The following is a 19,509-nucleotide window of genomic DNA, read 5'->3' on the forward strand; positions in this document are numbered from 1 at the left end:
CTATTTTGAAGACCTATAACTTTTTCATTTTTCCGTATAAGAGGCGGTATGAGGGCTCATTTTTTGCGCCGTGATCTGTACTTGTTATTGATACCATATTTGCTTAAAAAAACTTCTAATACAGTTTTTATCAATTTCTTTTTTGGAATAAAATGTTATAAAAAAGCAGCAATTTTGGCCTTTTTTTTTTTACATTCACCGTACGGTATCATTAACATTATATTTTAATAGTTTGGATAGTTACTTACGCATGTGGCAATACCAAATATGTATATTCATTTTTTTTTTTTTTTTTTACAGTTTTCGGGGCTGAAATAGGGAAAATGGGACAATTTACGTTTTTATTGGGGGAGGGGTTTTTCAAATTTTTTTTTTTACTTTTATTTTTACACTTTAATTGCCCCCATAGGGGACAATAGACTATTTATAGCAATCATTCGATTGCTCATACTGTTTAGTGCTATGCATAGGGCATAGCACTGATCATCAGTGTTATCGGTCATCTTCTGCTCTGGTCTGCTCGATCGCAGACCGGAGCAGAAGACCCATGGAAGGCAGCGGAGGCAGGTGAGGGGACCTCCGTCTGCTGTTCTGGGTGTCCGGATCGCTGCGGCAGCGCTGCAGGCAATCCATTCATCCATTTTAGTGACCACGATGCTGCAGATGCCATGATCTCTATTGATCACGGCATCTAAGGGATTAATGGTGGACATCCGCGCGATCGCGGATGTCGGCCACTACCGGTGTGTCCCTGGCTGCTGTCAGCAGCCGGGACCTGCCGCGCATGATCCGGGCATCGCTCCGATGCTCACGGTTATGTATAGGACGTAAATGTACATCCTGGTGCGTTAAGTACCACCTCACCAGGACGTACATTTACTTTCTGTGTCGTTAAGGGGTTAAGTGCAGATAAACTACCTATTGGTCCCAACAAACACACATAGGCTGCACGTTGCCCCCTATCAACACTTTGGGGAGAAGTTTATTAAATGCAACAACCACCTTTAGTTTCACTCTATTAGGCCTCTTTGTATCACAGTAAATTCCACAACAGAGCTCATACAGTGGACTTAAAAATCTCACTGATCTATATTGTACTGTACTTTGTTTCGGATACAGAATCTACTCAAAAAAAAAAGCACAGAATATGAAATGTGTAAACACTGGCCAAGAAAATTACCCACCCTTTTTACTAACTTGTCAGCAGTACTTTAGCACCTGTTGTGCAGCCCCTAAACGGATATCAGGCAAAGGATAAAAAGAACACCCTCTAAGGCTGGGTTCACATGACGTTTTTACCAATACGGGACTGCATACGGCTGTGTGGAGCTAAAACCTTGCAATCCCGTATCCCTACTGTATGTAATTAATTTCAATGAGCCAACCGGAGTGAAACGCTGACTCCAGTCGGCTCATTTTTGCCCCGTATGCGGTTTTCCCACCACACCCAAAACCGTAGTCGACCACGGTTTGAGGTCCGGTGGAAAACCGCATACAGGGCAAAAATGAGCCGACTGGAGTCAGCGTTTCACTCCGGTCGGCTCATTGAAATGAATTACATACAGGCAGCATACGGCAGGGATACAGGAGCGCAAGGTTTTAGCTCCCCACAACCGTATTCAGTCCCGTATTGGTAAAAACGTGATGTGAACCCAGCCTAAGCTACTCAAAGGGCTTATCTGAAGTTAGTAGAAAAAAATTACACGTCTGCTTCTACTTCTATTGTACTGTGTCTGGTATAGTCGTGTTCATGTAAATCCAGGGGCTGCTACTGGAGGAAAAAACAGACACTTTAACCCTTTCCCACCATACTGTATATATGGTACAGTAAGGAGGTAAATGTACCGCACACTTACAGTATTGGCTCAATAGCAGAGTAAAATACAGATGGAAAATCTGGGATTGGAGATTATATAGATCCTGGCTGTTTAACCACAATTTAGCAATGTATAAATTTGAGTAAGCAGTGTCAAATGACTGGATACAGAACATGGCTGCTTACTTAAAACATCGGTGCTGCCATTGCTGTCTCACTGTCACCTTCCCCAAGGTCCTATCCTCACCTTGTATAGTGACCCCGATAACTCAGCATGAGAAAAAGTGTATTTGGTTTCAAGCTTCCACATCCTATCATCCAGTCTCCCCAGGCCTTCATACACAGTAAGGGCTCGTTCACATTTCAGAATTTTCAAGAGAAAATTTCTCATGGATATGCTTGGAACAAACTTCCTTTATTCTCAATAGGATTCTGCTGCTCAGTTCACACTAGCGGAATTGGATGTCACCAGAAGATTGAACAAGTTCAATCTTCTTTTGTAATCTGCCAGAAAAGTCCTGACACCACACAGTAGTAACTTGAAATATACTTACTGTCCATGGCAGTTTGAAAAGGAAATTAAGTATCAATTCTAAAGGTAGCTGGTGTAAGCAGAATCTTTTTTGTGGAAATTCTCTAGTGTAAATGAGCCCTTACACCTTTTTGGGGTCACCTTGAGAACAGGTTAGGAAGCTTTCCCTCCATCATTGTGTACCTAGAAGGCTGTCAATCATCCTGTGTGGGTAGTGTAAGCTGTCAATCATCCTTGGTATGCAGAGAAACGAAAGAAAAACACAGTGTGCACCTAGTGAAGCCTGTACATCATACTCAAAACTAAATTGGAAAGATAAGGTGGCTCCTTACTAGATAGGGTTGTGCTCAGGACAGTCATGGCCGTAAATGTTGGCACCCCTGAAATTTTTCAAGAAAATTAAGTATTTCTCACAGGAAAGGATTGCAGTAACACATGTTTTGCTATACACATGTTTTTTTCCCTTTGTGTGTATTGGAACTAAACCAAAAAAGAAGGAAAAAAAAGCAAATTGGACATAATGTCACCAAACTCCAAAAATGGTCTGGACAAAATTATTGGCTCCCTTAAAATTGTGGAAAAATAAGATTGCTTCAAGCATGTCATGCTCCTTTAAACTCACCTGGGGCAAGTAACAGGTGTTGGCAATATAAAAATCACACCTGAAAGCAGATAAAAAGGAGAGAAGTTCACTTAGTCTTTGCATTGTGTGTCTGTGTGTGCAACAGTAAACATGGACAACAGTAAGAGGAGAAGAGAACTGTCTGAGGACTTGAGAACCAAAATTGTGGAAAAATATCAACAATCTCAAGGTGACAAGTCCATCTCCAGAGATCTAGATTTGCCTTTGTCCACAGTGCACAACATTATCAAGAAATTTGCTTCCCATGGCACTGTAGCTAATCTCCCTGGGTGTGGACGGAAAAGAAAAATTGATGATAGTGTCAACGTAGGATAGTCCGGATGGTGGATAAGCAGCCCCAAACAAGTTCCAGAGATACTCAAGCTGTCCTGCAGGCTCAGGGAGCATCTGTGTCAGCGAAACTATCCGTCGACATTTAAATGAAATGAAACGTTATGGCAGGAGACCCAGGAGGACCTCACTATGGAGGAGACCCAGGAGGACCCCACTATGGAGGAGACCCAGGAGGACCCCACTGCTGACACAGAGACATAAAAAAGCAAGACTACATTTTCCCAAAATGAACTTGAGTAAGCCAAAATCGTTCTGGGAAACTTCTTGTGGACAGATGAGACCAAGATAGAGCGTTTTGGTAAAGCACATCATTCTACTGTTTACCGAAAACGGAATGAGGCCTACAAAGAAAAGAACACAGAACCTACAGTGACATATGGTGGAGGTCAATGATGTTTTGGGGTTGTTTTTCTGCCTCTGCCTGAATGTCTGCAAGGCATCACGAAATCTGAGGATTACCAACAGATTTTGGGTCACACTGTACAGCCCAGTGTCAGGAAGCTGGGTTTGGATCTGAGATCTTGGGTCTTCCAGCAGGACAATGACCCCAAACATACGTCAAAAATCCCCCAGAAATGGATGGCAACAAAGCGCTGGAGAGTTCTGAAGTGGCAGCAATGAGTCCAGATCTAAATCCCATTGATCACCTGTGGAGAGATCTTAAAATTGCTGTTGGGAAAAGGCGTCTTCCAATAAGAGAGACCTGGAGCAGTTTGTAAAGGAGGAGTGGTCCAACATTCCGGCTGAGAGGTGTAAGAAACTTATTGATGGTTATAGGAAGCCACTGATTTCAGTTATTTTTTCCAAAGGGTGTGCAACCAAATATTAAGTTAAGGTGCCAATAATTTTGTCCATCTCATTTTTGGAGTTTGGTGTGATATTATGTCTAATTAGCTTTTTTTCCAAAAATTTTTTTGGTTTAGTTCCAATACACACAAAGGGAATAAACATGTGTTACTGCAATCCTTTTCTGTGAGAAATACTTCACTTTCTTGAAAAATGTTAAGGGTGCCAACATTTATGGCCATGACTGTAACACCTCTCCTTGCACGTAAAGTAGAATAGAAGGTGATCAGCAGCCTTTTTGTTTCTCAGCAGCAGCACACCAGCAGTAAATTCACCATAGAAAAGAGTGAAAAAACAGAACTTCTTAGGTGGCGCTTCTTCTTAACCCAGATAATGAAGATGACAATGCGTCAGTTGCAATAAAATGATTCAACGCTTTATTCAGGAAGTGCAACACACAGGAGCATTTCAAACCCATACTGGGCTCACTGAAAAATGACTAGGACACGAATAGGTTGCGAGAAATAGATCCCACTGATGTATGTATCTTCATCAAGATGCACCAGCCAATGTGTTACAACTTCAGGACAGTTTAGCCTCCTCTTTGGAATTTGGGTTTATGGTATTCCATTTATGTAGAAATAAAGGATACAACATGCAACAGGAAGCTCTGTTTCACAAATTTTCCGGAACAGGCTTGGAACGCTTCTGTGCTTTGCACTACCTGAATAGAGCCTTAACCCGTACAGGACCTAGGGCGTATGGATACGCCTTCTGTACCTGGGTCTTAAGGACCCAGGGCGTACCTGTACGCCCGTGGGAATTTCAGTCCCCGCCGGGCGGGGACCGGACTGGGGTGTCTGCTGATATCGATCAGCAGGCACCCCGTGCAAATGCCCAGGGGGTCATCAGCCCCCCCCCCCATGTTGGCGATCGTGGCAAATCGCAAGTGAATTCACCCTTGCGATTTGCGCCGATTCCGGGTCATACGGGTCTATGGTGACCCGGAATATAAGGGGGATTGCGGTTGTCTAAGACACCCACGATCCCCCTGTAGCAATAGGAGTGAGGTGGCAGGGGTGCCACCCCTCCTATCTCTGCTATTGGGGGTCTAGACGCGACCACCAATAGCAGATCAGGGGCGGGGGGTTTACTTTCGTTTTCCCCGTTCTGCCCACCCACAATAGACGGGGCAGAACGGGGAAACAACGGGGACCAAACGCCGAAGATCCACTTACCCATCGGTGGAAGCTGCAGGCGGCGTGGGCGGCGATGTCGTGCGGCAGAAGAGGACGGCTCTCTGGATCCGACGGAAGCTGGTAAGTTGCCTAGCAACATCTAGAGGGCTACAGTCTGAGACTGTAGCCCTCCAGATGTTGCAAAACTACAACTCCCAGCATGCCCAGACAGCTGCTGGGCATGCTGGGATTTGCAGTTTTGCAACAGCTGGAGGTCTACAGTTTAGAGACCACTGCACAGTGATCTCTATACTGTAGCACTCTAGATCTTTCAAAACTACAACTCCTAGCATGCCCACACAGCAGTTTGCTGTCTGTGCATGCTGGGATTTGTAGTTTTGCAACATCTGGAGGTCCACAGTTTGGAGATCACAGTGCAGTGGTCTCTATCTGTAGCCCTCCAGATGTTGCAAAACTGCAAATCCCAGCATGCCGAAACAGCTGTCTAGATCTCCCAGCATGCCCTTCGGCGATCAGTACATGCTGGGAGTTGTAGTTTTGCAACAGCTGGAGGTTTGCCCCCCATGTGAACGTACAGGGTACATTCACACGGACAGGTTTACAGTAAGTTTCCTGCTTCAAGTATGAGCTGCGGCAATTTTCTTTGCCGCAGCGCAAATTTCCAGCGGGAAGCTCACTGTGAACCAACGCCCGTGTGAATGTACCCTAAAAACACTACACTACACTATACTAACACATAATAAAGGGTAAAACACTACATCTACACCCCCTTACACTGTCCCCCCCAATAAAAAAGAAAAACGTATTGTACAGCAGTGTTTCCAAAACGGAGCCTCCAGCTGTTGCAAAACAACAACTCCCAGCATTTCCGGACAGCCACTGACTGTCCAGGCATGCTGGGAGTTTAGCAACAGCTGGAGACACCCTGTTTGGGAATCACTGACGTAGAATACCCCTATGTCCACCCCTATGCAATCCCTAATTTAGCCCTCAAATGCGCATGGCGCTCTCTCACTTCGGAGCCCTGTCGTATTTCAAGGAAACAGTTTAGGGCCACATACGGGGTATCTCTGTACTCGGGAGAAATTGTGTTACAAATTTTGGGGGGCTTTTTCTCCTTTTACCCCTTATGAAAAGGAAAAGTTGGGGGCTACACCAGCCTGTCAGTGTAAAAAGATTTAACATTTTACACTAACTTGCTAGTGTTGTCCTTTACTTTTTATTTTCACAAGTGTTAAAAGGAAAAAAAGACCCCCAAAATTTGTAACGCAATTTCTCCTGAGTACGGAAATACCCCATATGTGGGCGTAAAATGCTCTGCGGGCGCATAACAAGGCTCAGGAGTGAGGGCGCACTATGTACATTTGAAGCCTAAATTGGTGATTTGCACAGGGGTGGCTGATTTTACAGCGGTTCTGCCATAAACGCAAAAAAAGAAATACCCACACGTGACCCCATTTTGGAAACTACACCCCTCACGGAATTTAACAAGGGGTACAGTGAGCATTTACGCCCCACAGGTGTTTGACGAATTTTCATTAAAGTTGGATGGAAAAATGAAAAAAAAAAAAAAAAAAATCACTAAAATGCTGGTGTTACCAAAAATTTTTCCTTTTCTCAAGGAAAAATAGGAAAAAAGCCCCCCAAAATTTGTAACCCCATTTTTTCTGAGTAAGAAAATACCCCATATGTGGATGTAAAGTGCTCGGCGGGCGAACTACAATGCTCAGAAGAGAAGGAGCACCATTGGGATTTTGAAGATAAAATTTGTCCGGAATGGAAGGCCAAGTGTGTTTACAAAGTCCCCATAGAGCCTGAACAATGGACTCCCCCCCCCCCCCACATATGACCCCATTTTGGAAACTACACCCCTCACATAATGTGATAAGGGGTACAGTGAGCATTTACGCCCCACAGGTGTCTGACAGATTTTTGTAATAGTGATCCGTGAAAATGAAATGTGTAATTTTTCATTTGCACAGCCCACTGTTCCAAAGATCTGTCATACGCCAGTGGGGTGTAAATACTCACTGCACCCCTTATTAAATTCTGTGAGGGCTGTAGTTTCCAAAATGGGGTCACGTGGGGGGTCCACTGTTCTGGCACCATGGGGGGGCTTTGTAAACGCACATGGCCCCCGACTTCTATTCCAACCAAATTCTGTCTTCAAAAGCTCAATGGCGCTCCTTCTCTTCTGAGCATTGTAGTGCGCCAGCAGAGCACTTGACTTCCACATATTGGGTATTTCCATACTCAGAAGAAATGGGGTTACACATTTTGGGGGTCATTTTCTCCTATTACCCCTTGTAAAAAATATAAAATGTGGGGGAAAACCAGCATTTTAGTGAAAACATTTTTTTTTTCATTTACACATCCGACTTTAGCAAAAAGTCGTCAAACATCTGTGAGGTTTTAAGGCTCACTGTACCCCTTGTTGTGTTCCTTGAGGGGTGTAGTTTCTAATATGGTATGCCATGTGTTTATTTTATTTTTTTTTGCTGTTCTGGCACCATAGGGGCTTCCTCAATGAGACATGCCCTCCAAAAACCATTTCAGCAAAATTCGCTTTTCGAAAGCCAAATGGGACTCCTTCTCTTCTGAGCATTGTAGTGCGCCAGCAGAGCACTTGATGTCCACACTTGGGGTATTTCCATACTCACAAGAGATGGGGTTACAAATTTTGGGGGGCATTTTGTCCTATTATCCCTTGTAAAAATTTAAAATTTTGGGGAAAACTAGCATTTTTGTGGAAAAAAATAAATAAATAATTTTATTGAAACTGACGCATTGTTGTCATCATTATCCGGGTGTAGAAGCGCCACCTAAGAAGTTCCAGTTTTTTCTCTTTCCTATGGTGCATCATCCTTGGTGGGCAATGTAAACTGTCAATCATTCAGTGTAAGTTGTCAATCATCCTGTGGGAGCAATGTAGGCTGTCAATCATCCTGTGTGGGTGGGGTAAGCTGTCAATCATCCTGTGTGGGTGGGGTAAGCAGGACTCTTACTGTCCTGTCAGTATTTATTATGCTGTTTGCTCAGATTTCCTGCTCTAAATCATATAAACCTATATAGCGCAGAGCTCAGCATCTGTCCTTCTATCGTATCCTGCTCATAGGACAGGTTATCTTTAAACAAATTACATATGGAGTAATGTTTGTATAAATCGATTATATAATTTTGGCTAAGCCAATCTGTAATAGGAGTCTACTAAGTATTATTTTTTTTTAACTATGGCATCAGATTGATATTCAGTAGAGCAGGAAACATTTTTCTAAACAATTTCCAAGCTGTCTGCTTGCTGCCAGTGAATAAAAACATTATGTTTTCTATCTAGAAGAGCTCTCTTTTATAATGTGCAGGATTGTTTTTTAGCCTCCAGATATAACCATTCCCATTCACTGACAGTCAACAGAGGTTGTGTAAATGTTGAGGAATTGGAACACAAAGCATATTGTGAAGCTCAAAATAATCCAGGTTCTATAGCACTTTTAACCCTTTCCTCAGCAGCGGACCATGATTTACAGCAGATATAATCTCATTTGGACATAATAGTGTAGAATTCACTCCCTATAGAGTTATTACACTCTAAAGAAGCTTTCACTATTTCCTTGTAAGTTTCCTTTTATCTCTGTTGCTCTTGGAGGTAGGACCCTTACCCACGTCCCCCTGTGCCCGGCAGTATCTCAGCCCCCCTGCCACTTCTAGGCTGAGATACTGTTTGTCAGCGAGGCATAGCTGCATGGCCTACCCTTCTAGATTCCCCCTCCACCCTTCCAGCTCTCTGGGAAAGTTGGCAGCTCCTGCTTCCCCTCCATACAAAGCCGTGCCCTTCCAAGCCACAGAGATCAGACACCAGCGGATTAATCGTCCGTCCAGGAAAAGGAGCCCTCACGCTGAGGTGAAATAGCTCCAGTTTGTAAGTGAGCGGACGTATTAAAAGGAGCAGCAGGCGTCCCCCTTAGATGCCCATTTGCTGATTGTCAAGTACCCCCTGCCGGGAGGCAGAATGCGGCATGTCAGTTTTTTTTTTAGTCTCTTCTTTCTGTAGCCGCGCAGGACGCAGGCGTTTTTTCTTGTCAGAACGCGGTGGCGGCCAGCCAAGGCCTTGTACAGAAAAGCTTGTCTTCTCATCTGCGACCGGGGAAGGAACGTAAGGGCAGAGCACACAGCGGGAGAAACTAAATAGTTGCCTCCGGTGCCCACTGCGCTTTCCAAACCTCTCGCAAAGGGGGCAGCAGCAGATTACAATTCCCTTCTCGTTGCACAATCCTTGGTCTTCTAAGCATCGTCTATCAGGAATCTCACATTTCTTCAGCTCCACGTAAAACATAGGGCTAGAAATTGTCACCACAGCAGATCTCACCATGTTGTAAGAATGTGGGCGGAGACATGCAAAGTAGGGCATTCATTCAATGGCTGCGTTTTTTTTTTTTTTGTATTGCCCCAATAATACTCCATTATCCCATTGGGCACAAATTAGTATGCAAATCCTATGAGTGCCTTGTTTTTGGAAAGCTACTTAAACTTCTACATCCCAGGTCTTTATAAAGCCATACATCTCATCTGTGAGAACACCAGTGCTAAGTGCATGCATTCGCATGGTAGGCCTCCTGCCAAAACCAATGAAATCACAGTGAACACCTCATATTAGGTATACGGCATTAGACCAAAATCAGACCAGTGGGTTACCAGCTCTTTTTTGGAGATGATAAGGAAATGTTGGGGAACTCTGGACAAGATTACAATAAAGCTATGAAATCTACCAAAGACCTTCTGTATACCACCTAAAGGGGTTCTCTGGTGTAGAAATACCTTTTCATCTAAGAGTGGCAAGAAGCATCTCTCTTTTTGGAGCACCTGTTTAGTCCTGCATCGCACGGACAGTCCACTGATTTGCATGGGCACTGTATAATGCTTAAATGGGCACTGTCAGATACAAAACCTTTTGATATGTTGTAAAGCATGTATAACCAATAGGTTTTGCAATTGCTTTCATTAGAAAATTTTAGCAAATAATTTTTACAAAGAATTTTGCACCCAAAAAAACTATTTTGCGCCAAAATTTTGGCACGAAAAGCATCGACTACATTTTCGAAGGGCTTTGTGCCGCAGTTTACACTTTTCACCTCAGTTTTGTAAAAGTGGGTGTGTCCACATATATTGGGGGAGATTCTCAAAAACTACTGTCATTTCTGTTCCAGAGATATTATTCACTTTTTTTTTCTCCTCACATTTTCAAAGGTCTTTTGTGCTTCTTTGAAAATATGTGAAAATTCATTTTCGCTCCACTTTTGTTTGTTTTTTTGTGCCACAAATTATTTTTTTGTTGCAGCCATATTGGATTTTTTTGAGCCAAAATTGCCGAGTTTGGTGGCAAATTTTACAGAAAATTCCAGCAGAAACATCTCGCAAAATATTCCATGGTTACTAGTGCCCAGACAAGCAATAACTGTATAAATAAAACATTTCTGGGCTTAAATGTGAGTGCAGGTGCAGTGACCAAGAAAAAGATAAAAATCAAAAAAATATATACCGTATATACTCGAGTATAAGCCGAGTTTTTCATCACGATTTTTTGTGCTGAAAACGCCCCCTCAGCTTATACTGGAGTGAACTCTCCGCTTGTCAATCCCTTCATCAGTGGTCTTCAACCTGTGGACCTCCAGATGTTGTAAAACTACAACTCCCAGCATGCCCGGACAGCCATCGGCTGTCTAACTTTTTCTAACTTTGAATCTCTCTGCTTGTATGGAAAATGGATATTCCAAATAAATTTTATATTGATTCACAAATACAATATGTCTTCTTTATGTTGGCCTCATAAAATTTACCTATTTTTTTACTTTTTGAAGACATTTAGAGAGCTTCAAAGTATAGCAGCAATTTTCAAAATTTTCATGAAAATTTCAAAATCTGAATTTTTTAGGGACCAGTTAAGTTTGAACTGGATTTGAGGGTCCTTTCTGTGAGAAATACCCCATAAATGACTCCATTATAGAAACTACACCCCTCAAAGTATTCAAAATGACATTCAAAAAGTGTGTTAACCCTTTAGGTGTTTCACAAGAATTGCAGCAAAGTGGAGGAGAAAAATCACAATCTGCATTTTTTACACTAACATGTTCTTGTAGCCCCATTTTTTTCATTTTTAAAAGTGGTAAAAGGAGAAAAAGCCCCCCCAATATGTGTAGCCCAATTTCTCTCGAGTATGGAAATACATCATATGTTGACATAAAGTGCTCTGTGGGCTCACAACATGGCTCAAGAGGGAAAGAGCAACTGTGGGATTTTTGAAAACTAATTTTGCTGTCATGGTTTTTGGGGGCCATGTTGTATTTAGGAAGCCCCCATGGGGTGCCAAAATAGCAAAAAAAAACAAAAAACAACACATGGCATACTATTTTGGAAACTACACCCCTCAAGGAACGTTACAAGGGGTATAGTGAACCTTAACATCTCACAGGTGTTTGACGACTTTGCGTTGAAATTGGACGTGAAAATGGAAAATTAGATTTTTAACACTAAAATGATGGTGTTACCCCAAATTTTTCTTTTCCATAAGGCATAATAGGAGAAAATGGACCCCACAATTTGAAGCCGAATTTCTCCTGATTAAGAAAATGCCTCCATATGTGAACATTAAGTGCTCTGCTGGCGCACTACAGTGCTCAGAAGGGAAGGAGCAAAATTTGGCTTTTTGAAATTGAATTTTGCTGAAATGGTTTTTGGGGGGCCATGTTGCATTTAGGGAGCCCCTATGGTGCCAGAACAGCAAAAATCACCCCACATGGCATACTATTTTGGAAACTACACCCCTTAAGGAATGTAACAAGGGGTACAGTGAGCCTTAACACCTCACAGGTGTTTGACGACTTTGCTTTGAAGTTGGACGTGAAAATGGAAAATTAGATTTTTAACACTAAAATGATGGTGTTACTCCTTTTTCATTTTCACATGGTGTAATAGGAGAAAATGGACCCCAAAATTTGAAGCCCAATTTCTCCCGGTTAACCCCTTAACGACCACGGATGTAAATGTACGTCCTGGTTTGGCAGTACTTAGCGCACCAGGATGTACATTTGTCCTGTATGACCGCGAGCATCGGAACGGTGCTCGCGTCATACACAGTAGGTTCTGCTAGCAGCCAGGGACCCGCCGGTAATGGCCGACATCCGCGATGTCCGCCATTAACCTCTCAGATGCCATGATCAATACAGATCACGGCATCTGCGGCAGTGCAGTACTTTAAATGGATGATCGGATCACCCGCGGCGATCCGATCATCCAGCATGGCGGCCGGAGGTCCCCTCACCTGGCTCCGGCCGTCTCCCGATGTCTTCTGCTCTGGTCTGACCAGAGCAGAAGATCACCAATAATACTGATCAGTTCTGTGTTCTATACATAGCACTGAACAGTATTAGCAATCAAAGGATTGCTATAGATAGTCCCCTATGGGGACATAAAAAGTTCAAAAATGTAATTTAAAAAAAAAGTGAAAAATGTTTGTGCGCCCGCAGAGCATTTTACTCCCACATATGGGGTATTTTCGTACTCAGGAGAAATTGCGTTACAAATTTTGGGGGTCTTTCTTTCCTTTTCCTTCTTGTGAAAATGAAAAGTATGGGGCAACACCAGCATGTAAGTGTAAAATTATAATATATATTTTTTTTTTTACACTAACAGGCTGGCGTAGACCGCAAATGTACCTTTTCAGAAGGGGTAAAAGGAGAAAAAGCCCCAAAAATGTGTTACCCCATATGTGGCCCTATACTGTTGCCTTGAAATACGACAGGGCTCCGAAGTGAGAGAGCGCCATGTGCATTTGAGGCCTAAATTAGATATTTGCATAGGGATGGACCCGGATTCCAAAATTACCCTTCGGCAGTGTTTCCCAAACAGTGTGACTCCAGCTCTTGCAAAACTCCCAGCATGCCTGGATAGTCAATGGCTGTCCGAAAATACTGGAATTTGTTGCTTTGCAACAGCTGGAGGCTCCGTTTTAGAAAACCGTGCCTTACCAGAGGTTTCTCATTTTTATTGGGTGGGGTGGGGGGGGGGAGGAATGTATGTGTATATGTAGTGTTTTACCCTTTATTTTGTGTAGTGTAGTGTTTTTAGGGTACAATCAGACTGCCGGGGGATTAAAGAGAGTTTCCCGATGGGAGTTTGAGCTGCAGTGGAAAATTTCCTGCATCTCTAAATTGCAGCGAGAGATTAACTGTAAACCGCTGCCCGTGTGAATGTACCCTGTATATTCACATGGGGGGGGGGAACCTCCAGCTGTTGAAAAACTACAGCTCCCAGCATGCCCTTTGGCTGTCCGAGCATGCTGAGGGTTGTGGTTATGCAACAGCTGGAGGCACACTGGTTGCAAAACACTGAGTTAGGTTGGGCAACATTGTCTGTTTCCCAATTCAGTTTTTCCCAACCAGTGTTCCTCCAGCTGTTGCAAAACTACACCTCCCAGCATGCCCAGACTGCCGACAGGCATGCTGGGTCGTTGTAGTTTAGCAACATCTGGAAGAGCACAATTTGGAGACCACTATACAGTGGTCTCTACGCTATAGACCTCCAGTTGTTGCAAAACTACAACTCCAAGCATGCCCAGACATGCTGGGAGTCTGTCCCTTTAGATGTTGCAGTACTACATTTCCCAGCATGCCTGGACAGTCTCAGCATGCTGGGAGTTGAAGTTTTGCAACATCTGGAGGTCTATAACGTAGAGACCACTGTGTATAGTGGTCTCCAAATTGTGCTCTTCCAGATGTTGCTAAACTACAACTCCCAGCATGCTGAGACTGTCCAGGCATCCTGGGAGTTGTAGTACTGCAACATCTGAAGGGACAGATGTTACAGAACTACAACTCCCAGCATGCCTGGGCAGTCTGGGCATGCTGAGAGTTGTAGTTTTGCAACATCTGGAGGGCTACCGTTTGGGCACCACTGTATAGTGGTCTCCAAACTGTGGCCCTACAGATGTTCCAAAACTACAACTCCCATCATGCCCAGAAAGCCTTTGGCTGTCTGGGCATGCTGGGAGTTGCAGTTTGGCAACCTCTAGAAGGCAGCAGTAAAGATCGCTTTACTGTTACCTTCATTGCTGCTCAGTGCCGTCGCCTCCCTACCTCCACCGCTGATCTCCGCTGATGCCACCGATGATCGCCAGTCCCCGCCGCAAGTCCCCAGGTACCGGCCGCCATCTTCCCCCCCGCTCTTCCCGACATCCAGGGGCGGGCAGAGCGGAGGGTTTTCATGGTAACCCCCCCCCCCGCCCGCCTTCAACTGCCATTGGTCAGTAGTCATTACTGACTAATGGCACAGGGCATAGGAGGGGGTGGCATCACTGCCACCTTGCTCCTATCCCTTAGGATGATCGGGGCTGTCACACATCCGATCATCCCTATTTTCCGGGCAATCGGGTCACCAGAGACCCGATCAGCCCGGAATTGCCGCAATCGGATGATCTGAATTGATCGCCGACATGGGGGGGGGGGGTGTCTCAGGACCCCCCAGGCATTTGCACGGGATGCCTGCTGAATGATTTCAGCAGGCATCCTGGTCCGGTCCCTAACTGGCTAGCGAAATTCCCACGGGCGTATCCATACGCCCTCAGTCCTTAAGGACTTTAAAACGGGGGCATATGGATACGCCTGCCATCCTTAAGGGGTTAAGCAAGGTTACAGGTGACATAGATAATTGGTGGAATGGGAGGATTACAGGACCAAGACAGGTTATAAAGCTTGGGGTTATGTAGTTTGGAGAAAAGACGTCTTAGGGGCGATTTGATCACAATATACAAATATATTAATGGACAGTACAGAGATCTTTCTAGTGATCTTTTTATAACTAGGCCGGTAAGACAAGGGGACATCCTCTACGTCTAGAGGAAAGAAGGTTTCACCCATCATCACAGACATAGATTCTTTACTGTAAGAGCAGTGAGACTATAGAAATCGCTACCACGTGTTGATGTGATGTCTGACTCAAGTTCAAGGGAAGGTGTTTGAATGTTTTTCGGGAAAAGTATAATATTAAAGGTTATGGGGTTGGTTGGAGATTTTTCCAAATGATGTTAATGTGGAAATCAAAATTTCTTTCCACAACTAAAATTGACATATCAGATTTAAGAATCAACACTGCAGATAGATTTTTGCACAGAAAGTTTAGTGAAAAATCTAATTTACATGTACTGTACAAAAAAAAAAAAACTTTGGCAGAAATTCTGCTACTTGTGTATTCACCCTAAGGACCAGTTCACGCTACCAAAATTCTGCCAGGAATTTTCGCAGCGGAATCCTCATGCAGCAACTTCCCATTGCTGTCAGTGGGATTTTGCTGCCCACTTCAGACAACAGAAATTCCATTATTGAGTTTGGCCGAAAAAAATTCACATGTTAATTCTTTTGGCGGAATTCTGCGTGAACTGCATTGCTATGAATGGAGGCGTCGCAGGTCCGCGCTGTCATAGCGACAATTAATATTGGCAATGTCCGCTGCACTTGAAATATCCGACGCTTGATTGCCTGAGGACAATAGGATTGGGTAACTGAAATCCAACATGCCTGACCTACTCTTCCCTACATCATTTGTCAGGTAAGTGTAGGGAGTCAATCACACTGAAATTTGCAGGTTAAGATGACTTTAATATAACGTGTGGGGCCACCTTAGGTTTCTTCTAGGGATCTCAGCAGGAAGATAGAGTCAGGAGGGAGACTGGCATGCCCCTACTAAATTACTTGTGCTATGTATCTATTTTGTGCATCTAATTTTGCATATTTTTATGATGTCTGCCCTAGCTTTTTCATCCTGTGCGCTTTCAGGGGGCGTGGTTTGCAGATGCGCTGAATGTATCATTTGCGAAAAATTTATTTTTGTGCTAATTGACTCCAGTGACTGGCTGGTGTAGGCACGTGTGTAAGCTTTTCACAATTTTTTGGTGGTATGTAGGGGCATGCGCTGCATAATAAATTTTGTGCAACGAGTAGGAAAAACCTAACATACCTGCGCACCAAGTTTGCTCAAAAGTCTGTGTTCAGCTCATTGTCATGCAACCTTTGTAACAAGAAGAGATTGTCTGACATGTAGAACCCCCACAATAGAGGGGAGTCTTTCGTGCTACTTGTAAATTCACCCTAAGTTCACACTGACAAATTCTACCAGGAATTTTTGCTTAAAATCCTGAGCAGAATCCATTTGCAGCAGCTTCCCACTGCTGTCAATGGGATTCCGCTAAACAGTTTTAACATACCTGCGCACCAGGTTTCGCATTGCACAAAAGTCTGCGCTAATGATAATCACCCCCCCTAGTGTTTAGTTTATTAGGCAGCATATTCACTGCTTTACTTTCCCTTTGCTTTTTACTTTTCTAGATTTCGGTGACTGTATTCTCTCTGTAGAGTGGGAGAATACATGGTGCTATATAGATGAAATAATTCTCAGACTTGGTGAGGACTCCAGTTGATCACAAGTCAATGAAGTCTAATGCTGAGATCCCATCACATCTAATCAGATTGAGGCAAAGAAATAGCAGATTTCAGATTAGGTACACACTCACCATAATCCTTCTTGCAGTACTTTTTCATGTTAATCTTTAGCTTTCCTTTTGATGCTTTGCAGTAAGTCTCACAGTCTACGGAGAGAGAGAGAGAGAAAAAAGAATCCTGATCAATACCGAGCGCTAGATGTGTATAGGTCAACCCATAGCTGATCATATAATCTCACAATAACCTTTCCTCCAGTTACCACAGTTGCCACTTTGCTTAACCTTGTAAATCACAGTGACTGCAAATTGTGCTACTGTCTCTGACTGACTGTAATCCCTTTCTGAGAGTAAACTTTATCCAGTGTTATGTGCAGCCAAAGTTATTACAAATTCTTTACCAGGTTGAATTTCTACAAAATAAACCACAGTATTTCTGGCAGGATACTTAGGCTGTTCCCGTGTCCCATACCAAGTGTGTGTGTGATTGGCATCTTGCCTGTCGCCTAGCATCCAATGCCTCTCAATGAGCTTGTGTGCCTGATAATGGATGACTGCTCCCAACGGGGCCAACGCCTCTCATTAACCCCGTGGCTCAGAAACAAGTGAAGTTCAGCTCAGTGCACATTATCTGCCTATTATTCTGCTTGAGCAAGATTGATTGGAAGACAAATCACCACAAATAAACCATGTAATTAGATTAGGCCTCATTATTGTTTTCGGACCCCCACAAACACCACCACATCTTCTCCTAGCTGGGAGGTTCTCATTTGACTGGAGGACAGGAAGAAAATAAATATGACCATACTTTAATAACTGGTGTTCGTCATACAATGTACGCTAGTGATCAGCAACCTGAGGCTCTCCTTCTGTTGGGAAACTAAAACTCCCAGCAAGCCTGAAAAACTGTTTGCTATTGATTCATGTTGTAGTTTGCAATTGTTGGAGAGCTGGAGGCTGGAGATCAGTGATGGGCAGGGCTCTTTTACGTTCATATTGTGAACAGATCTATAGCTAAAAAAAAAATAAGGGGGAAAAAATAAAAATGGCTGCCTGGGGTCTCTTGACTACTCACACTAAAGAACAATGAAGGGGGGTATAATGTTTTTGCTAACACAACTATCTTAACAAAAATGTCACAAAAAAAGGCACTATTATAAGTTTATAACGTCAGGTGCAAAACAGAGGCATTTCTTGTGTGCAATGTTGTGTTTGTGCAGTGGCATGACCATAGATAATGATTTAGAGGGGGCATAAAAAGAGTTGAAAGTCATACTGGGAGCCATAGTTTTACAACATCTGGAGAGCCACAGGTTGTAGATCAACCATGTGCAGGTTAATAATAATAAGGTCATATGAGATGTATAGCTTATATATATATATATATATATATATATATATATATATATATATATTATATAGACTGGAAAATAAAGGGAGTCCCTTTTGGTTATACCCAGCACACTCATGCATGATGAGATTATTGTTTAAATAATACTTATTAAACAAAAGTGTTCAAAATGGCTGTTCTATGAATAAACCATAACAACGGACTTGCCACCAGTTACATCTCTTTTTAAAATATGAACAAACAATTCATGAAATTCAAAAAAAATTACAGTTCCAAATGGCAAAACTAATTCACATTTTTATATAAAAGTCCGGTTGAGTCTTGTTTGTGCAGTGACATGATGTATAGGAAACATCCTGCTGTGAGAACACAGAACAAATTGACATTTCACCGATCATCCTGGTTGGTGTCAAGACATCTTGTCATCTTAAGTCTAAGGCGGTCTACCCATGTGAGCACACACAAGTGGAGAAGGTAAGAACAACCATCTAGAATCTGAGCTCTCAAAGTAACCTTGAAAATTTGTGAAGAAATAAAATGTGTTACCCCTTATTTTCTGAGGTTAAATAGTATAAAATTAAAGCTGTCCTCTGATGGATTTCTCCCTGTATATTGTGGTATGTAAACATTGTGTCCTCTATTGTGATAACTTTCATTTTGGCGATGAAGGAACGGTGGGAGATGGAAGCAATTAAAGGAACAACGTCTTGAAGGCAAGGCCAAAAAGATAAACATAAAAAAAACACTCTTGGCCGGTATTTTCAACACAGAGGGGGAAAATGTGTTACATTTCAATGTAGTGGCTATTTATAAACCCTATAATTCAGTGTGTGGACGTGTGGGATGAAATCCGAAAATTTATGAGCTGAAATAACAGTAAGTGTTGTCAGTGGAGTGAAATAAATGGATGGATTATTGTCCAGGTTTGTTCATCTACATAAATGTATTGTGGAAGTTTAGTTTAAGGAATCTGTGACTAGTTTTATTGTTGTGTTTTATATAAGTTGATATGGCCCACAAAAGTTGAGAATCTTCATTTTCTGTTAGAAAGAATTAGACAATTCCGAAATCTCATCCAATAACACGGTCCAGTAATTTTAATTATCCGATAATGGTTTTCCCTTCAAGTCGATACCTGGATGGTAGATAACACTTCAGTGACTTAAATGCTCCAATATCCAATGGCCCTTATCAGTGTTGGCTTCTTGAGTTTAATATCTTGTGATTCAACAGGAAAAACTATTGGTAGAGAATCAGGAGACACGTGAAAAAAATCCAAAAATAATGTTCCTTATATTGTTCCTTATATTGTTCCTTATGTTATACACTGCTCAAAAAAATAAAGGAAACACTATGATAACACATCCTAG

At 42.8% G+C, this 19,509-nt stretch overlaps 1 protein-coding gene across 8 annotated transcripts in view; it reads right to left on the reverse strand.

Annotated features, from left to right (window-relative positions):
• NTN1 (netrin 1) overlaps positions 1 to 19,509 on the reverse strand; it is a 362,388-nt gene that overhangs the window by 12,873 nt on the left and 330,006 nt on the right. For all 8 annotated transcript variants that reach the window (XM_056549688.1, XM_056549680.1, XM_056549683.1 and 5 more), the window contains one exon: positions 16,864 to 16,938. In XM_056549688.1, coding sequence (XP_056405663.1) covers positions 16,864 to 16,938 — 75 coding nt within the window. The remainder of the gene's footprint in view (positions 1 to 16,863; positions 16,939 to 19,509) is intronic.

This window comes from Hyla sarda, chromosome 13 (genome assembly GCF_029499605.1).
Source record: "Hyla sarda isolate aHylSar1 chromosome 13, aHylSar1.hap1, whole genome shotgun sequence".
Classification (NCBI taxonomy): domain Eukaryota; kingdom Metazoa; phylum Chordata; class Amphibia; order Anura; family Hylidae; genus Hyla; species Hyla sarda.